Source organism: Opisthorchis viverrini (assembly GCF_000715545.1).
Source record: "Opisthorchis viverrini unplaced genomic scaffold opera_v5_113, whole genome shotgun sequence".
Classification (NCBI taxonomy): Eukaryota; Metazoa; Platyhelminthes; class Trematoda; order Opisthorchiida; family Opisthorchiidae; genus Opisthorchis; species Opisthorchis viverrini.
Window position 1 is genome coordinate 680,081 of NW_008751767.1, and position 21,070 is coordinate 701,150.

Consider the following 21,070-nt stretch of genomic DNA (forward strand, 5'->3'; position numbering starts at 1 on the left):
TCCGTGGACTACGAAACGCGTCTCGCGATGCTTGATCTCTTTCCCCTGGAGTACCGTCGCCTCCGAAGGGACCTAATTCTTACTTGCGCCCTGTTTGAACAAAGCTTGGCAAACAGGTTTTTTACCGTTGACCTAGCAAATACACGACGTGGACATAGAAGATTTTCAAGCTCAGAGCACACAAATTCATTAGGTGACTTTTTTTCTAATTTCGAGTAGTAGCTGCGTGGAATGACGTTCCTCCGACGGTTGTCCACGCTCCTTCTAGAACCCAGTTCAAAGCACTCTAGACATGCGTATCTTCGAGCTGGCTAGCATACAGCCTCGCGCATAAAGATCAGCGCTACACCCTTTTTTCACTTCTGCCTTTCAGGTGAACGACATCCACTGACCGACAAGAACAAAACCGCCCCGGGAAACTTGGGCAAAAGCCTCGATCCTGTGTATCAACCCGTGAATCCGTGAATTCCTGTGAAACCAAGTATAAGACTACCGGCAATTTGAAAATGACCTTGACGTTATCTCGGTGCTTACGGCGATCAGCCAGCGCAGTGTTTATACGATGTCTTAGTGTAGGTCAACACAAAGGCGGTTACAAATTAGCTGTAAAACCAGATGAAGAAGAAACTATTCAATCTGGTTTAGACTCTCTTACGCGGCTGCTGCTACTATCAGAAATAGCCAAAGGTATTACAGTTCAGATGCAATAAATCCTTTTTCTCGATAGGCTTTAGAATGGTCCTCGGCATGCTGTTTAAAGAACCGGCCACAATTAACTATCCGTTCGAAAAAGGCCCCCTGAGCCCCAGATTTCGGGGTGAGCACGCTTTGCGACGTTATCCGAGTGGCGAAGATTGCAAGCTCTGTGAAGCTATTTGCCCGGCGCAAGCTATCACTATAGAAGCAGAACCAAGGGCTGATGGCAGTCGTCGCACAACTCGATACGACATAGATATGACCAAATGCATTTATTGTGGGTTTTGCCAAGAAGCCTGTCCTGTCGATGCCATCGTCGAGGTGAGCAATGGAAGCATCCTTGTTACATGATTACTTGATTGATTGATTTCGTATATTGGCATACACCGCTTCCCCCCAAAATTAAAATGTAGTACTAACTCTCCCGGTGGAAAACACCAATGATGATGTTTGCTAGGAGTTTCTCCGTTGATTAGTTATATGCATCATGAGCGAACGTGATGAGCTGCTACAGTGCCCCCTCCAAATATTTCCAGTCAAATACCATCGACTACGTGTCCATTGCCTTAGTTTACCGTGCAGGTTGAACAAATGTGTTTAAGTGCAGTTTCCCGTGTTCATGAAGCTTGAGCTTGTGTCGTCATCATGGGTCGAAGTGAACGCGAATCTGAACACGAAGTATAACCAAGTCTCAGAACCTATCATGAAGCTTGAGCTTGTGTCGTCATCATGGACAGCATGAAGCGTAGCTCTTCGGTGGATCGCAGTGAACGCGAATCTGAACACGGAGTGTAACCAAGCCTCAGAACCTACTCTGAGTGACAAGCGGAACTGTACTGAGATACATGCTCTCCATCGAAAACCAGATCAATGCCTACAATGGCTTTGGCACCTATTGTGCGTAAGAGGCAACGGGTCAGATAAAGGATAAGCCTCCAGTCATAAAGATGGCATGAAACTGCTGCAATCAATGAAAAATGTGCTGGTTTGTTCACGCACCAGTGCGAAGGGTAAAAAGCGGTAGCGGTCTAGTTAAATCATAATTGGAAATGTCGCCACTAAGGATGTGCTGGTGCATAGTTTCCAGGTTATTTCAGCGCATTTACAGCCGTTTGCTACTGTCACTAACAGGACCTGACGAGTGTGACGATATACAGTGCTCATTCGACCGTATTAGGTGGCTCGGATAGAGTGCCCTAAAACCTACACACTATCAGGTCAGGGTCCGGTCTCTTCGCGATAAGATCGTGCAACCGAAGGTCGAATGCACTATGGTCAGTTTACGTCGATGACCAATTCGTCATCGTTTCTACCGGCAGGTATACCGGGCTTCGTTGCTCCAATTTATGAGGAGGAAGCTCGATCCACGAACGAAATCTGTGCGACAGAGGGGACACCTCGGGTTCTACCATTATCATCATCATCATCATCATGAACGGTACGACATCACTGTTCAGCATTGATTCTTAGCTGCCGTACAACCGTGAGTTAATTGAAAGCCTTGTTGTGGAGAAAAGAATAAAGATGGATATGGAAGGGACTTAGTGATCCCTTATTGCAATCCTTCCGAACTGTCTACACCTCATCCAGGTAATCTGGATAGAAACTGATAGCAAAAACGCCGCTGACGTGGATTAGCAGCCATATGTTGCAGCGCCTCCAACCAGGCCCAGTGGGGACCACGCAGTCCCCATCCTGGTAGGTGCTTGTCGAAAACCTGAAGACGTCTCCGTGTTGTTGCTCCAACAGGCCAAGTCTCAACCACACAACAAAACCGCCCGTACTGTAGTTTGATGCACGTCCCTTGGGATTCAGGGATATACCGCTTTGACGCCATAGGTGTCTCAAATTACCAAACGCGATCCGAGTCCTGCAGATTCGCGCATTTACCTCATCTCTCACACAACGGTCAGAACCAATACAACTTCCAAGGTACGTAAACCGCTCCACAATTTCGGGTACCTCCCCTGGATTATAGGTGGTGTGTTCAGTGAATGCATGTCAATGAGCATGATCTTACTTTATGGGTGCAAAGTGCATGCCAAATGACTTTGGTCAGTTCGTCCAAAAACACCTTCGCCTTCTTGGGAGATGAGAGAGATATCGTATGCATATTCCAGCTCGACAAGGCTTTCGTGAGAGGCTATTTGAACACGGAAGCCTTGGATACCTTCCAGCGTTCGTATCATTATCTCATCGATCACGAAAGCAAGTGATAAGGGAGAGAGTGGGCACTTTTGCTGCGCATTGTTTTGTGTACAGAAGCTCTCGGAGAGCTCTGCGTATACTTACACGTCCGGAAGCCTGAGAATACAAAACGTATTCTGTTCACAAACTTCCGAGGCATTCCTTGATCGGGAAGCGTGTCAAAGACAAATCAGTCGAATGCGTCTGGGAAATTCAGGAAGACAAAAATCGTGGGTCGTTTGTACGTATGGCGGTGAAATGGCTCGGTGGTTAGAGCACGAATTCAATGACCAGAAGGTCCGTGGTTCGAACCCGACCTCTGACTCTCGATTTCCCCCGTCCAAGCTTGGACTGCTTGGTAGTATCCCAACCCTCGTGCCTTTTTCAGGTGGCATGGCAGTTATGCACCGAAAGGTTGCTACGGCTAAACGATGGCGTTGTTCTACCACCTGACGGAACTTGGAGATTTGGTCAACGCAACCCCTACCAGGCCGGAGTCCTTGCTGCCCTCGTGTCAATGTTTCTCGAGCCAACATAAGGCGACGAAGCGCAAGTGACGCCAGCAGTCTTGTTACAACGGGTCAGGCTGATCCCTCCGTGATTATCAAGCTCACCACGATCCCCTTTTTTGAAAACGGGTGCTATCACTGACTTCCTTCAATTGTCTGAGACAGACCCAATTGCAGGCAAACAGACCAGACAAGCGCTGACCGAGGGTTTCACGCCCGTCTTTGAACAATGCGGGTGAAAAGTCATCCGGACTAGAAGCTCGGTGGCGCTTAAGAGAACATCTGTTTCACGTTTACTGTCCAGGGTTCTACGTCAACCACGGGCTCCAGCTGCGTGGCAGATTGTGGCAGAGGTAACCGTTGTTCGAAGTATTCGAACCATTGGTGGAGGCCGTCTTTTTATTCTAGATACCATTGGTCGAGACGCTCTTTATTCTAGATGGTCACTCCATCCTAATCCTTGCTAACTTCGCTCACAGAAGGTTTCTGGGGACCGGTCGCGCGGATCAGCTGAAATAATCTGGCATTACCGACTTTCTGGGCCCCTTTCATTTCCTTGGCTTTCTGTGTCCACCAAACTCCACGGTCGGTTCGGACACTCACTTCCACTTGACATCTGATAATTCGTCGCGTCAATTTGTGTTCGGGACCTGCTGGGATATTTTTCCGAGATTTAACCAGTGTTACCGTGCGATCTGATATCCAGTGCTTGAGTGCGCCTGGTGGTGCTGTGCCACTGGCAAAAGTCACAGCACTATGCAGAGGTGGTAATCTCGTTGCAGTATGAGTTCACATCTGATAGTGGAGCATTTGAAAAGACTAAAAGACGATTCTGATAAATTCGTGTAACATCCGGATCTGCCAGACTATTTTCCCGCACCTAACGCGGTCCTCAGCGAAGTGACTCCAGTCAAGAGCGTGGTCGGAATCCACAAATATGTTCCAAAACCACCGTCAGTCAGTTAGTGATCCACGCCATCGGTAGCCCGTAGCAACGTGATCGATTTGAGCTCGTTGCCGGCAAGCCGTTGGAGGACACCATGAGGCCAGACGACTTCGGCTATTTCAGAAGTTGGTTTTGCATAAAAGTGGGATGAGTTGGCTCCCTCGTGAAAGCGTGAATTTATTGACCTGAAAATCCGTGGTTCGAACCCGACCTCTGCCTTTCGACTTCCCGTGTCTAGGCTTGGGCGACCTGGCAGTATCCCAGCATTCGTGCTTCCTTCGGGTGGAATGGCAGTGTTACAGCTGAACGGTTATCTTTATTATTTATTGTCAGAGCGTGGACATTCAAGGCGGCGTAATAGACTGGTTGTCGGGACTTGAAGATTGATTTCGAGATGCCTGAGGATGTCGGCGCCGGACAGCGCGCAGGTGTTGCTTGCAAAACCGTTGCAGAATGAACGGAGTCCTCAGTCCTAAAAAGTCTGCAATGCTACAGTTATATATGGGGTGGGGAGATGGGGTGGAAAAGTATGTGAAAGAGAAAGAATGGAGGCTTCAGCATTAACTTGTTTTCGCTTATTCGCCCTGCTGTATGCAGCGTGACCCGGCTGATGGCACCACGCGACGGCCTATGTCGCATCAGTTTATTTTTATTTGCGCAATTCATGGCTGATCGGGAGCTTGGATACTATCAGGGCACCCACATCTAGATACGAGGACGATTGGGTTTTCCAACCAAAGTCTTTGGCTCAAAAGCCTGACCGAATAGCAGCGGTGTTTAGCTGAAAGCTCGGGTACATTGCTATTTTTGCGAAACACGTCGCCACACATGTTCCAACCCCCAACCTGGAGGACCAGGAAGCTGTGTTCGTCTGACCTCTAACCATTAACCAACCTGGTATGGGAGAACCTTAGAGTGTCGCGCAGACATCTGCCAGTATAGCTCAATGGGTCGCCGAGGTACACAAGCCGCCGGACCACGATGAGGTCCGGTCTCTACGTGACGGTTGAGCTGGTCTATGCTCACTGTACAATCCTTTCAGTTGATGAGAATTAATCCCGCGGCTTCCACTATTTTGTCGGGTATTGTGGAAAACTCACCTTTCAGTCGGCAACGTTTGCTCGAAGATGGTTTTGGCATCCTGGAGCCATCTGTTTGATCAGTGGCTCGAAAACATACCGGTCTTGAACCTTCAATGAATTTGGTCCAGCATTGTTGCTTCGGTCTGAGTGAGGAATAACCACGTGTTTCCAAATGTTTCCAAATTGGTCCAATGTGAAAACGTAACAGTGTGCGGAACGACTCCCACCACAGTTAGGCGAGCGATCTTTCATTAGACTATATTATTCTGCCAACGGTGACTTCTGGGGTCTCATGTAAACTTGAGATTGGGATTCGCAACGTCTCCCAATGAGTTATCCCCCAGTATCTTTTTCATTGGTCGAACGACAATGCAGCAAACTTCAGCTGATTAGAGACTATCTACACACACTTCCAACAGTTGAATGGCAAATTCCATCTCGACCAATCGTAAGTTGCTTTAGTTCACGTCTGAAGGAATTTGACACCATCGACTTGCAACCATCGAATACTTCATACCATCACAAAATATGAGGTAAATGAAGCGGGCCCTCTGAGTATCTTCAAACAGATATCGAACAATTCCGGCCCGAGCATTTACCTTTAGGGCACGCCACCAGCTGGCTTGCATCTCACCTCTAATTAAAAGGTGAATCCATGCTTTCATTTTTCTGTCCACTCCAAAACTAGGAGCCATTGATGGTTCAATTCAATCTCGCTAAGCACATCAAAAACAAAGACTTGATTGACTGTTGTTTTTAAGTTTTCTGTAGGTAGAAGCACTTTGGAGACATATGACCTTCCTTTCTGAGATCTGTTCTGCCACAGTTACTTTCCAAATTAGCGCCGTCTTGTTTATCACTAACTTTCCCACTACTCTACACGGAATGACATAATACCAGTCGTGTGGGAATTAGCTAGATCCTCCGAGTTGGCGAACCGAAGAGGACACGGCACAGTTCTCAAGGCGGTTGATTTTTCCCCAAGAGGAAATGAAGTGATACAAACGCCTTGTACCATGGACCCAGAGTGATGGAATATAGCTGGCAGTATTCAAGCCCCCCCCCCATGCTTCCGAGTTGTGTGTTGGTTAAGGTGCTCAACTATTTTATTCACAGTTGTGCTTTCCGGTTACCTTCACGAAAGTTCGACCTAGTCGTGGATACTTTGTGTCTCAGATGGCCGACTTGGCACTCATGTCGTCGCAAGAGTGACCGTGCCAGTGATTCGCCTGACGAATCAGTCCTGATTATTGTCGAGAGAAAAATGATCTCAGCGTTTGAACCTATGTTCGTTGACGCGCAAGCAAACAGTAAGACTGGTGTCGGTTTTTCTATTGAGTGGTATCCAGCTTAAATGAGCTGGGTAACCGAATAGCCAATATCACCGCATCTGGGCCAAATGAAACCCGGAATATAAAATATGTTACAGCTTGGAGGTTAAGTCGCACTCTCCTCTGTGATAAAAGTGTGAAGGCGAAGCTGTTTTGTTCAGGCAACCGCCATCACAAAGAAATTGAACCCTACTTTGATGTGACGGCTTGTGCGTTTGCGTGACCCATTTAACCCTACTGAGGGGTGTCCGTGCGACACAGAGTCGCACAGACATTGACCACGTTGGTCAATGGTTATAGGTCTGACCAACACAGTCTCCAGGCTCTGGAACAAGCCTGGTGAATTGTTCTACAAAAATGGTCATACACTTGCATTTGCCGCTAAACATCTGTGCCGTGCGGTCAGGCATTTGAGCAAAAGGCTGTAGCTGAGGACCATAATCATTCTGTTGACTGGGCGTGGGCGCTGTGGTAGCATTCCAGCCCATGCACAAATACGACACAACTGACAATACTCTCATGCCACATTGGCCGTCGCCTGGACTCACCGGCCGGGTCGTCTTACTTGCTGCATACAGCAGTGTGTAAGCGAGAACATGTGGCTGCTGACGCCTCCCTTCTTACACTTTCAGGTATTCCCTCTCCTGCCCTACCCCACCCCAATTCGAATACTGTCTTGGCGGGTTTCGGCACTAAGACTACCGCTTCGTTCGCCATGGATCGCGTTCAGCTGCAGTTTCTGTGTGTGAGACTTCATCGACAACCCTAAACAGTTCGCTGTCTGTTTTTAAACCCCGGAAGCTGGTCTACTCAGTTTCCTTCAGTGTTTACACACTGAAGTAAGCAGGACAACTAACTACTCTTGCTCGTACGCTGGATTTCCTCTTCAATGATGTGTTTCTGTCTGTCAGGAGAAAGGATACAAGAAGCAAATACTGCGATCGAACTGAATGCCTCTTCGCTCTCTTCCAACTTTCGACTGAGCACCTCTGGTGATGCGGGGTGAGTACTGTATTGATTGGAAGCGTCTCTGGTTAATTGTATACTCGTTGATAGTCGCCTCTGCGTGATTCGTCTGGCAACGTTTGTTAGAGAATCTAGAATTGTGTCTGAGTACGCTCCAACAGACTGTAGCTCTGAAATTCGCCAAAGACAGTTTCTGTTACACTCTAGGTGCCCTTATACAGCGGGTTCTAGTTTCTGGTGACATGAACGCCCAGGTGGGTAGACTGAGCGCTGCTGAGGCCCGATTGGGTGTTTCTCTTGGACTGGACATAAGACCCACGGACAACGGAGATCGCCTGGTTCAGATGTGTGCCGATCACAGACTGTTCCTTTGCAGTACAAGTTTCCGGAACAGCAAAAATTGCTTGACAACGTGGTGCCCACCAACAAACCGCCACGAATTCAAATAGACCACATCGCCGTCAGTTATCGGTGGTGATGGTCAATCACCGCCTGCCGCTCCTTCTGGAACGCCAGCGTGGACTCCGACCATATACTTTTACGCTGCTGCTTTTTACTACACTTTTCAGGTCTACGCAAAACGCGCACACCTTGCTTAGTCATTGAGAGCTGGTGAATGCAGAAATCAAACGAAACTATCAGGGCCAACTCTTCGAACACTTGCCGAACCGTCCGTCATTGGGTATAAATGACCACTGGGAAAAGATTTCCAAAGCACTACTCAAAGCGATAACTTCTGTTTGCGGTACAACCCATCCAACCTCATCCAAACATTAGATCTCTGATAAAACCGTGTATTTGCTGGAGGCCCGGCAACATTCCTCCTAGATGCCTCCACGACTCCATCTAACATATCCTCCGACGCCAGATGATCCTGAGTGTCCGTACAGACTGAGAAGCTTGTTAGTTTCGAAAGGCCAAAGAAGTGTTAGACACAGAAAGTGCTGGAAACGTCCGCAAACTGTCTCACGTGATTTGTTCGACTGGTCCTCGGAAGCCTTATCAGCGAACCCCTCAGGAACGAAATTGGCCCCCTGATGTCCATCAGAGGAGAGCTTTGGACCTTCGGGCACAGTACTTCGAACAACAGTTCGATTGGCCACCTGTCACCTCTAGTCCACACTGCCGACATTCGGCAGAAAGGTGAGCTCTGAAATTGGAATCCCTGTCAGCCTCAGAAGTGTCCTGGTGTGTATCTCTACTCCAGCGTCATCGTGCTGCTGGTCCTGACGACGTTCTAGTTACTCGGTTCGAGGATAGTGGTGAATACCTCAGGCTATCCGTACAGCCTATTTTTGTCCGTCTATGAGGAGACCGTTTCAGACAACTGGGGTGAGTTTTCAAAAAGTGTACTCGCAGTGAGTATGGTAACGACAGAGGTGTCAATCTGGCTCCCGTTGTAACAAAGTTTCTGGTGTCACTGGTTCTTCGTTGTCTACTGCGCAAACGCGAAACTTTCAATCGGAATCTCAGTAGTGTAGGGTCTGTCTCGGCCACATATTCATACCCCATCAAGTGTAAGGGCAACGCTGTATGTACAGACGACCCACAATCCTGTTATACCTTGACTTCAAGGATGCGTTTGATTCTGTTGATCGATCAGTACACATGCCCAATGGGGCATGCTGCAAAAATCTGTGAACACAATCCGGCCCATATATTCACGTACTTGTGGGCGTATTAAATTGCTTGGTGAGTCCTCTAAAAGCTTCCCTACGGAATTGGGTGCCAGACAAAAATATCCACTCTCCGTTCTCGTGCAATGTCATCGTCAATGACATATTGAAGTGGACAGTGGAAGGCAACGAAAACTCTGGAGTGCGCAGACGATGTCGTCATCTCTGAAGGCGAAGCACAAGGCCTGTTGAATAGGTTGACCATACCATCATCCATCACGTGCTTTGCACTTTGTGTTCAACGCATACCGAAACGCCGCCTACCAAGACGAGTTTTGTTCCCCTTGCCTCTTTCAGAATGCCGCAAACCGCGAGGTGAATAATTTGCGACTTGGGAGAAAGGTGTGAAAAAGATTACGAAGAGTTTGGGTGTTACTGCGGTCCATATGAACCCTCCTGCGCTTGGCTGCAGACATTGCAACTAATCAATATTGGTGGCGTTCGTGCTTTCAGCTTCCGAATTGTCTGGCTGAACACTTGGAGGTGTATGCATCTCAGAATGCTTGCGGTAGGCGAGCGCCAGGTCCCCTTCCTCGCGCACTCTTTTTTTGCTTTTCACTCTGATAGCAGTGAGGCATTGGTGTCAACCTTGATGTTGCTGTCTCTGGTGATGATCATGGTGACGATGACGATAATGGGGCGAGATGGCCCAAGTGGTTAGAGCGTGGTCCGAACCCGGCCTCTGCTACTCGACTTTCCCTGTCTAGGCTTGGGCAACCTGGCAGTATCTCAGCCCTCGTGCTTCCTTTGGATGGCAGCTAGGTACCTGGAGAGTGTTACAGCTGAATGATTTTGATTTCGACGATGATCGGGTGAGCGTCATGCCACATTTGCGTAAACGATAATGCTGTCCACCCCCAAGGCAGAAAGGCTTAGAATGCGTGAGCCCTAAAAACCGCACACTCCGGTCTCCCTATGGTTGACCGTGACCACGGGCGCATTAGTCAATACGGTTGACATTTTTCAGAGTATAGGTACTTACTTTATGCAGCCGTATTGGGAATCAGACAAGCTTGTCTTACTGCCTGCGGCCTCAAACCAAATGGGTCGGACTATGGAGTTCCTGGCTTTTAAGTAGGCGCCTAGGGAAGGCGTACCCAACGGAATCCTATATGCCCCCACTGTCTTGTGTGTCAAGCTTTCAAACATCGTTCTTCGGCTACCGTCTACCGCGAACTATCGTTCGACCTATCAGTTCTTCGGCTACCGGCCCTCAACGACTACAGTCCTCCCGTCGCTGGGATCAGCCCATCTGCCATACCCTACTCATTGCCCCCAGTTTGATCTATCGCTGAGAAATTTTATCTCATCGATAGCATGACAATGATGCTTCGCTGTTGCGCAGTCAATTAATTTTAAGGTTTTATTACAAAGAAAAGAATAAAGGTGAGTGAGGTAGCGAATGAGTGATAGCATACCACAATCACTCCAAGGTGCCTACACACTCAGACATTCATTCAGACACCCTCCATAGAAACTGACAACAACAAAAACCGATTGTACTGCAACGAAGAGTCGGTATTGAACACTGAAGTTTTGCTGTCAATGATGACGATGCTAGTGGTGTAACGGTGGGTACTACTGATGAGTCATGCAAGCAGTCTGTGATTTCTCGTAACTCTGCCTTGATCCAATAGAAGGTGAGATTTATTACGGAATTCGTGGAATTGTTTTGTAGCATTCGCTTACAATGAATATCCAGGAAAGTTCAAGAAGAGGACGGATATTCATTTTTCAAAAACTAATTGCATATGAGAGTTTTGCTTTCCTGTCCTTTAACTGTTCACTTGGTGTTTTTCAATAAACGACTCGGCAGCGAAGGGCTTTTTCGTTTCAGTGGTAGGAATAATTTGGGTTGCTCCAAACCGGAATGGGGATACACGGCACTCTAGTTTTGCTCTTATTGGGGCTCATCAGCGGTCGTGGGTTTTAACTGCGAGCATCGGGAATTTAAGGCAACCGCTACCTCAATAGCGTATACCGGAATCGTCCAAACAGATGGCCGAAAATTCCGACTGATTTATCCAGTGCTACTTGGCCGGTTGTAGCGATGCCCATCTTCAAGTACGATTGAGGAGCTTTGGTTTGATTCCGTCGACCAGGTCAACGCAGGCTATGAGCAGCTGAAATTTTCTCGCTTTGGCCCGTCTAACACCTTGCACAATGCAGACCAGTCATGCCTTGTTTGAAGAATTCGTTCGGACTAAAGTAGCACTTCCTCTTGGTGTACGAATAGCCGAGCTAGGGAAGTTCGTTCTTGCAAAGGCACCTTATTTGTCTTTGTTGTTTTTATCCCTTTACGCACGTACGTAGTACAAAGCGTCAAATGTTTGGGCTAGGGGTGAGGTGAACACTGCCGGTTATGGATTCGCAGTATACCAGTGAAAGGAAGAAGGCCTTCGATGCGGACTTATTTACCAGAAAATGTCAACTGAACAGTTGCAGACTATTGAACAGGGAAGCAAAACTTTCACATGCATCTTGTCTACAAAAACTGAATATCCATCTTCTCCTTGAACGCGTCTTCCTGAACTTTTCCGGTTATTCATTAACAGTCGCTCAAGTCCAAGCAAATGCTACAAAGCGACTCTACAAATTCCGTAATAGATCTCACTTTTCAAGAGACGCAAAGCGGATTTACGAGAAAACATACTACTCGCATACCCTCCCGTCAGTAGTATCACCGTTACACCAGTTCGTTGAGGCATATGCTACCATTCATGTGATTTTTTCCCATCCCCTTCTCCTAATCCGTCTGCCTGCCAAACCTCATCGAATGTTCTCTCCCACCCTCTCACCACTTTTTGACAGGGCCCCAACTTTGAATACTCAACGGAAACTCACGAAGAATTGTTGTACAACAAAGAAAAGCTCCTACAAAACGGTGATCGATGGGAAGTGGAGATCGCGGAAAATTTGAAAGCAGATTATCTGTACCGCTGATGACGAAGCCGGTGGTTCTGTTTAGTCTTTCGTCAGCCGTGCATTAGAATACATCTCCCCTTTCATATTTCTCTGTTTGATTTTCGATACAATCCACATAGAGCCATCAGGTCACCTGAAGTTCCGGGGTCATGTCTACGATGGTGATTTCAATTCTTGAGCCGTATGAGGCCGAATCGTCTCATCTCAATGGTTCACTCCTAGCCTTTCGTATGCCTCCAAGCGTTGTCTGAGCCGGTGGCCCATTCACTCACTATCAGGCTTCAGGCGACTATTTGCCACGCAAGCTCCAGACAACTTAGTGGTTAAGGCGCAAACCTTGATTTCCTTGGTTCGAACCCAACATCAGTCAATTCACTGTTTCTGGGCAACATGGTAGTTCCCCACCCCCCTCTTGCCTCCTTCGAATAACATGGCAGCTATGCACCTGAAAGGTGCAACAGCTTAACGGCTGTTCGTATTGTAAGACTGAAAAGGATTTGGGGCCGTTCACAAAGTAAGTGGATCTTGTAAGAACATAAAAATACTTGATAAGGATAAATGGGTATTTATCAGATTCAGCTGGTCCTTGCAACCTCGGTGAAGCATGACGTGGTTGGACGTGTTGGACAAAAAGACCATATCACTTGTGCCAGTTGATTGAAGCGTCAAATGGTTTGTCTGTATAGAAACGCGAATTTTTCATACATTACGTCGGCTCGTTCTTTTATGGGAATAGCCCTCAGTTTTTCCCATCTGTGGCTTTCAACGTTGTATTCTTATCCGTGCGTAAACAGCTCTGCTACCCACATGGAAGCTGACCAGTTAATTTCCGTCTACTTAAATTTGGTAAGTAGTGTATAATTGCGCCAGTATTTTTGAACGAAATGACGCCATCGTACACCACTGGTGACCATTTCATTGGATAGGGAATAATTTATACACATTTTGACTGCTTCCTATTCAAGCAGTGGGCCATAATCGAAGACTCCATCCTCCGGACAACAGGGGATTCCGCTCAACACTGCTGAATCAGTTAAGTTTTCAGGTTGGGTCCGACAGTGAAGCTCCAGTGTCAACCCTGATATCTTTAATGATGACGATGATGGTGTTTGCATGCGGTATTTTGTTGGCTGGATCTCGGTCTGGTTCATGGACTTGGAATATGAATGCGAACTGATGTCCACCCGAGTAGCCGAGATGGCTCAGTGGTTTAGAGCGCGAATTCACTAACCGGAAGGTCCGTGGTTCGAACCCAACTTCTGCCTCTCGCCTTCCCCTGTCTACTAGACTTGAGCAACCTGGCAGTATCCTAGCCCTTGTGCTTCCTTCTGGTGGCATGTTAGCTAGGTGCCGAAAGGGTGTTACAGTGGCCGATATCGTTCTCGACATACTACTCCATCTTTCTCTCTGTGTCGCCTGAAACGCAGGTATCATCTTTCTGGTCAGTGTGACCTCGCTGTTCAAACAGTGGTCAACCCATCAGGGCTAATGGCATTGTCCGGACTGTGTCCAATGGGTTAATAGTAGTAGTCTATAATAACTAAATAAATAATAATAAAGGAACATAAGGTCTATAATAAACCCATGATCTGGTGGGTGCATACAGATTTGTCAGAGTGAATGTGACTCTCAGCGGTTGACTATTTTCTAGGCAATCTGATTGTTGGTGAATAATTCGAAATCAAAAACCACACTTTCGGAAAGTTGAGCATGCACACTGTTTAGGCAGGAACGATTAGTGTGCCGTAAACACTACCAAATTCCCAATCGATGCTTCATCCTGTGGACAAAGTTGATCTTTGCTTAGCAGCCTAGAGGGGCTGTTTTATCCCTTTTTGGAAAAGATCGTGTGCGTCTCATGAATCTTGATGGAATTTCCAGCCAACGACCTTGTGGTCTGTAGCGGATCATCAGTGTGAAAGGACAAAGCACCAGTTGTACTTCAGTCACACGGTTCGCTTCACGTGATCCAGTGTTGGCTGTCCCCTCAAGTGCCGATTTCTCAGACTCAACGCTCATACGAATTGTGTAACTTTTTCCCTGGCGTTTTCTATGTATCGGGGGGAGGTGTTTTGAAATTTTTGTCGAGATTTTAGAATCTCAGTGAGCCCATTAAACTATAATCTCTGTAAGCAGCCAAAATAATTGTGATCTAAAGAACGTAATACTTGTCGCGTGAATTTCACAGACTGTCCACGTTCGACACCACCTGATCGGAAACCGAATGATCCAACTGCGAATGCTTGGTCATTTCCACCTTCGTGTTGTGACGTAATTGGAACGTTTGGACGGAGCGTGACCTGTGTGACAGAGTCTACCATACCGGTGCGCTCCATCCAGGTTTAAGTGGTTGATTACTATTCATGGAGCATATAACTGACGATTTCAACTGCCAGATAATAAAAATCGGGATTCCGTTTCGCTGGAAGCCAAGGTGAATTTCACTCACACGGGATGAAACTGATCCCAATTCTATTCTCAAGCAGCGTCAGGGTGAAAAGCCTATTCACATAACGTTTCAGGCGAAGGATTGTTGCTGAGATGTTTGGTCGGTTGTTGACTTTTACCTCTTCGGTCGTATATCAATTCACTTTGCTTGGGTTTGCGGTATTTTTGCTCACTTCTGCAGCGAGACTGTTCGAACTGTGGTTAATCAACATTTTTTGACCCCCTGTGTAAAATACCCTTTGTAAATAAAGCACACTCACTGATACGCTTGTTCGCAATAAGACGTCATTTCATCTGTTTGGTGAAGTGGCTGGACCACCGTGGAAGCAAAAACGTATAAAGAAATCTCTTCCTCCAAGTAAGGGCCATCTTCGATCACTTTTGGTCCTTCCAATGGACGGTCCGCATACGAGTGATGACCATACATGTGACTCGCGGATAAGCGTCGTTCGCAGCATTCTTAAAGACACCCAACCCCCTTGAATGGGGATTTTCATCCGATCTCGCCTCTCATCGGTCTGTTGAGGTCTGTTTCAATCTTGGCGACTGGTCCTGTTGTGAATAGGTCTAGTTGCTAATATCCGCGGCATACCGTCATTGAAACGAGCGTCTATTTTTTCTATTGTGAAGAATATTCCGTTACCTTTTATCAGTTATCGTGACAACGTAACCTGGTTACTCTTTACAGCGAATTTTCGGATGAGGAACTCCACTACCGGTGGATCGGCCGTGTATTTTAATTTGACTACTTCCGAATTAGCGATTAGTGTGTATTGATCGCCGTTCCTGACCGATTGCCATTGGTTCCGCAACATGTGGTCGCGATCGAGCTAGAAAGATCTCAGCTCTCAAAGATGGAGGCTTTTCGTTTTGGTCGGTTGCTCTAGCGGCAGGCAACACTACTGATGTGAAAAAAACATTCCCAGCGCCTCTTGATTGTTTAGCTAATCAAAAACCTGTTTTGTTCTAGTGGCACATGCCCTGCATGTTTATCGTGAAATCTTTGATGAAATGACAAGAACATCACGCCTCGGCTTATTCTAATCTGTATTTCTTTGGCTTACCAATCTGCCAGTTGAGGAATTCTGGTTCCTGTGTCGACCGTTCTATCCACTCTTGTCTGACCTTATACTACGAACTTTCGTAGAACATAATTGTTTGCGTTGACATTATTTTGTAATCGAAATCTTTGAAAATATCTTTGATTTCAAGGGGAGTTTGGCTACCCATAGCTGGGTTTCACCATTGTTTCCGTTTTCCCAAATGGTGAACCCTTCAACAAGAGAAATATGCACTACTTACCGGTGTAACGATGATACTACTGATGGGGAGGCATGCGAGTAATATGTTTTGTTCTTGTAAATTCGCTTTGCGTCTCTTGAAAAGGAAAGATCTGTTGCAGAATTTGTGGAGTCACTTTGTAGCATTTGCTTGGATTGGAGTCAATGAATATCCAGGAAGGTTCAAGAAGACGTATTCAGGAGAAGATGGATGTCCAGTTTTTGTAAATGAGAGTTTTGCTTCCCTGTCCAACAGTCTGTTAACTGGTTGGTTGGCATTTTCTAATAACTCCGCAGCAAAGACCTTCCTTTCACCGGTACTTCAATAGGATCAATAGTTATTGGCCTCGACCGCCAACTTTCTGCTTGCGTTCTCTTATATATTCCATTTGGCGTTCAACTTATCCAAGCGTTGAGAGGCATCACCTGCACCTCCGTAATCTTCATTCGGCTATGCGACCTGTTCGGGTTTCTACGCTTATCGTGATCCGTTTGACGCCGACCGCCAACTTTCTGCTTGCGTTCTCTTCTCTATTCCATTTGGCGTTCAACTTATCCAAGTGTTGAGAGGCATCATCTGCACCTCCTTAATCTTCATTCGGTTGTGCGACTTGTTCGGGTTTCTACGCCTCTCGCAATCTGTTTGACGGGTTATTCACTGACAGAGGTTGCCAACTTCCGGCTTCTCTACCCATTTGCACCGATGGTTGTGTAACATATCCCACCTAAGGTATTTTACGCGGTTCATCCACGATTTCATCGCCTGCTAAACAGGGCAATGTTTATAGGAAGGTGAGTTTCATGATTTTGTGGTCTACTTTAGTTGGTTCGTCCCTATACATTACGTTACTCAGGAAGTTTCAGTATCCGATATTTATGTGGAACACTTGACCAAACGTGATGGTACAAGCTGCATGAACACTTGGGATCGCAAGTGAATGGTGCCAAATGGCGTTCTGTTAGATTTTTGTTCGAAAGCAACCGCTGATTGGTTTGGCCCTGCCTATGATTTCAAGCTGAATACCAAGTTGGTCGAGAAACCGTCACGGGAAAAAGGAAATTTAGGCACTTCTGAACTGTGGCCTCTATTTTGAGTAGCGGGAGTGGCACGCTTCTGGTGAGAAGCGCTGTTGCGGGCCCATTTTCGGAGGTCCATTGCTTTTGGGGGGTCGGCCGTTTTTTTTACGTTATCAGAGCACCATACTCCTTCGTCTTCACTTTTGGGATGAAGTCTGTTTGGTTTTTGTTTGAATTAATTGACATCCGCTGTTAAACGTGTACATGTGCGGTGGTTGTGGCTGCCACAAAAAGTGTTGCACAGAAGGAAGGAGCTATCTGGTCCATTCAAATTGGCCTATCGGGAAGGACGTACCACAGCTGACCTTGAGAGCCAGATTAGCCGCCGTAGTACATCATGACACAATCTCGCATTGCAGCTGAACAAGTCTGAAATGTCGGAAGTCGTGAAGCGAAAACACATTCCGATGAGCGGAAGATCCAGACAGAAGTCGGACAACCAATCGGAATACGGCACCTAACGGACCGCCACACATGCTGAAAAAGCGACTGTCAGGGGCGTGGGATTTCTGTCCATAGTTGGATCCGTTTATCGACTTCCCTGTTGACTAGTTTCAAGGACCAGTCGATCCGGCTGGGAGTGCACTCCTTACCGTATGACTTCATTGAATTTTAGGTGGCAAGAGGGATGAGTGGTGTGTAATCTCCTGCCCGTGATTTCTAAATCGTTAAAGTGCAAATTTGCTGGCCAGAAGGTCCGTGGTTCGAGCCCAACCTCTGAATCCCGACTGGTCCTGTCCGGGCAACCTGACAGTATATCAACCCTCGTTCTTCCCTCAGGTGTCAGCTAGGAACCGGGTGGGGATGTTACAGCTGAACGAATCCCCTGCCACTGCGGAGTCTCATCGCAACGCGGAACACTCGTCACGAGTTCTATGCGGCAACAGGAAGATCGACGTGCACCGAGTTTCTCCAATAAACCCTCACAGATGAGTACAAATCATTGGCCAGACAAAAATTTGACAACTAGTCTGGTGTATACAACCAATTATCGTTCTTTCGTACGCTCCATCTTTGAGGAATAGTGCTGTTCTTAGCCGAACAACATACAGCAACTGCTCAAGGGGAGTCCCCTTCCCCCATTAGTCACAACCTGGTGAACAGTCTTCCCGAAGTGAGTCACTTCCAGCAGATGTAACTGTTTTGTTCCTCGAGTCGAGTAGTGTGTTTGCAAAGTTTCGACAGACAGTACCCATATCACTCAAGGGATTCGACTGGAAGGAACAATAGTTACCGGAGCTCTTGTACCTATATCCAGATACCGAAGTGGGTAATACTGTCTTTCTCGTTGCCGTGAGTAGACGAGAGGACGAGGATCACATCATCCGCAAATCATTTCCGTTCCGTGAAGACAATGAACTGACCAAATTGCAGTCTTTATGTCTATCTAACTGAGATCCCCTAACATATGGCAGTTCGGCGAGAGAGTGAAGGTATAGATTTCTTGGTGGAAAAGTAAGGGGATCAGTCAAAATGTCACTTCGATTCTGATTTAAAGTGTAACGTGTTTCGAGGCGAAAAGGTAGCGAAGCATCGGTGTTGAACACTGACGTCGTGCTATCGACGGTGATGATGATGACGCGAAAAGACTGTGGCATATCGACCTCTGTCTCCACGGGAGGTTTCCACAGATTGATCCTGTATTCATCAGGCGACTTGGAAGTGTACAAACAGGATGGTTTCCCAATACTCCCGTTGTGTTCATCACCAACAAGAGAAGGATATCCGTCAGGGTGACGTTGGACGTGGGGCTTTTCAGCGAACATTTCGTTTAACATGGACAACTTGATAAGAGAAAGACACAACAGAATTCATGTCCAAAAAGCATGATGCGTTCTGACAAAGTCACCACTGGCTTTTGTTCCCACACCTGTTGGTGAGATGCAATTTGTTGAATTGTATTGGCTTGCTCCTGGAAGTTGGTTGCAAACAGATCAGATGTGTGTGACTCTCACGCGTCTCTCATGTACCTCGGGTTGTTTTTCTCTTCACTCGCGGAAAGTGAATAAGAACTCATTCCTGATGTTGTTCGGAGCTAAATGAACGATTGTCCTCGCGCGCACACACACACACACACGCGAACAGGCACGACAGATGAGTTCACCCCGCTATCTCGAAAGAAAATGGTGTGCTCTTGCCACCAAAAGACTGGCAAGGGAACACCTCATCTGGAATGCTTCAGATTGAGAGAAAAAATTGAACACTTTCCGACCATTCTTTCCAGGTGTGGGGAGGATATGGGAATATTTGGTGAAAAACAGCTGCGAGAGATGGAATATATATATATGGCAGATTTCTGAGTGAGAATAACTTGGCTGCTGATTTTTTTGGAAAGTTTTTCCCATGGTTTGGGTGTGGTGTGCTGGCATTCGACTGGGATATTTTGGGGAAGACGGGAAAGTGGGGTGAAATGTTGAAAAGAGCGCACGCAACAGAAACCACTGTGCCACTCACTACTCAGACGTGTGGGGGGAATCTTCAACATCAACATGACGGTATGGTTAACTTCCACAAATTCTACCTGTTCGCAAACAGCAAACGGGTCAATGCCTGTTTATTGAGTACTGTTATTGCTGAATATATACTCATTTGCTAACTAATTTGGTTTTTCGGGAGACTCACCTGGAACCTCGAACTCTTGTCACTCCTTCATAAAGGAAACTACTCACAAGGTTGCTGAAAACTTTTCGACAGCCCACGACCGGTTTCGCCCTTCTTAGGGATCATCAGGTAGGCGCAGTCCCCGAGTTTCCGTTTCAAGTAGAGCATAAGGTTGACGGAAACTTGGGGACTACGCCTACCTGATGATCCCCAAGAAGGGCGAAACCGGTCGTGGGCTGTCGAGGGGGCTTCAGCAACCTTATGAGCAGTGCATTACAAAAAATATACTGTTATTACTGTTTGTTGACTATTTTTTCGTAAAGAAACAAGTTGGCTATGAGTAGGTACCGTTTCACAGCATTCTTGCTTGGTTTCTCGACACCTTCAAATGCAAGCCAGAAACTGTCCTGACAGGTGCGTCAGCGAATCAGTACAACCAGGACCGTTACTGGGTCATCTGGAAAACCAATCACACTCATCAATGGGGAAGATTTTCACCCCTACCGATGGTATAATCCAGCTGCAACCATGGTGACTAGATTGTCTCAAATGTCTGAGGTTCGAATCCGGTCGCGGCAGGTTGTTGGTGACCTCCTAGAAGTGATACCTACAACCTGGTGATTCTTCCGCTAACGTGTTTGTCTTTTGCCAAGAAGACACGAAGGCTGTGGGGCTTGCACATCGTGACAGAGCAGCCGAATACTATGAATAAGAATGTGGAAAGATGTACGTGGTTCCACAAGGTTCTCCATTACTATCATCATCGACAAGATGACATCAGTGTCCAACACCGATGCTTCACTGCCGTACAACCATGACTTATTTGAAAGCCTTATTGTAAAGAAAAGAATAAAGATGAACGGGGAAGGGATTTAGTGCTAGCTTAACACAATCCTCCCGAGGTGCCTACACCTCCAGACAGCCACTCAGGCAATTTGGATAGAAACTGACAACAGGAAGGCCACTGACATCGGTTGGCAGCCATATCTTGTAGTGTCTCCAACCAGGCACAGTGAGGATCACGCGGTCCCCATCCTGGAAGGCGAGTAGCACCGACAGCACCCAAGCGTTCCGTGATTTCCTTCATACTTCTCTGCCATGTCAGGGGTTGGACACCTCTCTGCTTACGCCACTCTGAATTGGGCGTGGAAAACAGCACTGTCTTCCGCAAACGGTGGTTCGGCATACGCAACACGTGTCCCAACCAACGCAGCTTCTGGTGCTGGACACATTCTTCAACGGAAGTACCCGTTACACAACCGAAAACGCGCTTTCCAACTGCCTCGTTACGGATTCGCCGACACCAACCCACACGAGCTATGGTTCTGAGACAACGATTGTCGAAC

General features: G+C 47.0%; 2 protein-coding genes across 2 annotated transcripts; one reads left to right on the plus strand and one right to left on the minus strand.

Moving 5' to 3' along the window:
* Nucleotides 1-483: 483 nt before the first annotated feature.
* On the plus strand, nt 484-12,401 carry T265_05723 (hypothetical protein; the record flags this gene model as incomplete). Its single annotated transcript, XM_009170796.1, has 2 exons — nt 484-1,017; nt 12,205-12,401. The coding sequence occupies 2 exons, from the start codon at nt 736-738 to the stop codon at nt 12,334-12,336; spliced, it is 414 nt and encodes a 137-aa protein (XP_009169060.1).
* A 6,038-nt stretch (nt 12,402-18,439) lies between these two features.
* Nucleotides 18,440-18,889, minus strand: T265_05724 (hypothetical protein; the record flags this gene model as incomplete). The annotated part of the gene is made up of 1 exon (XM_009170797.1): nt 18,440-18,889. The coding sequence occupies one exon, from the start codon at nt 18,887-18,889 to the stop codon at nt 18,440-18,442; it is 450 nt and encodes a 149-aa protein (XP_009169061.1).
* Between the last annotated feature and the right edge of the window lie 2,181 nt (nt 18,890-21,070).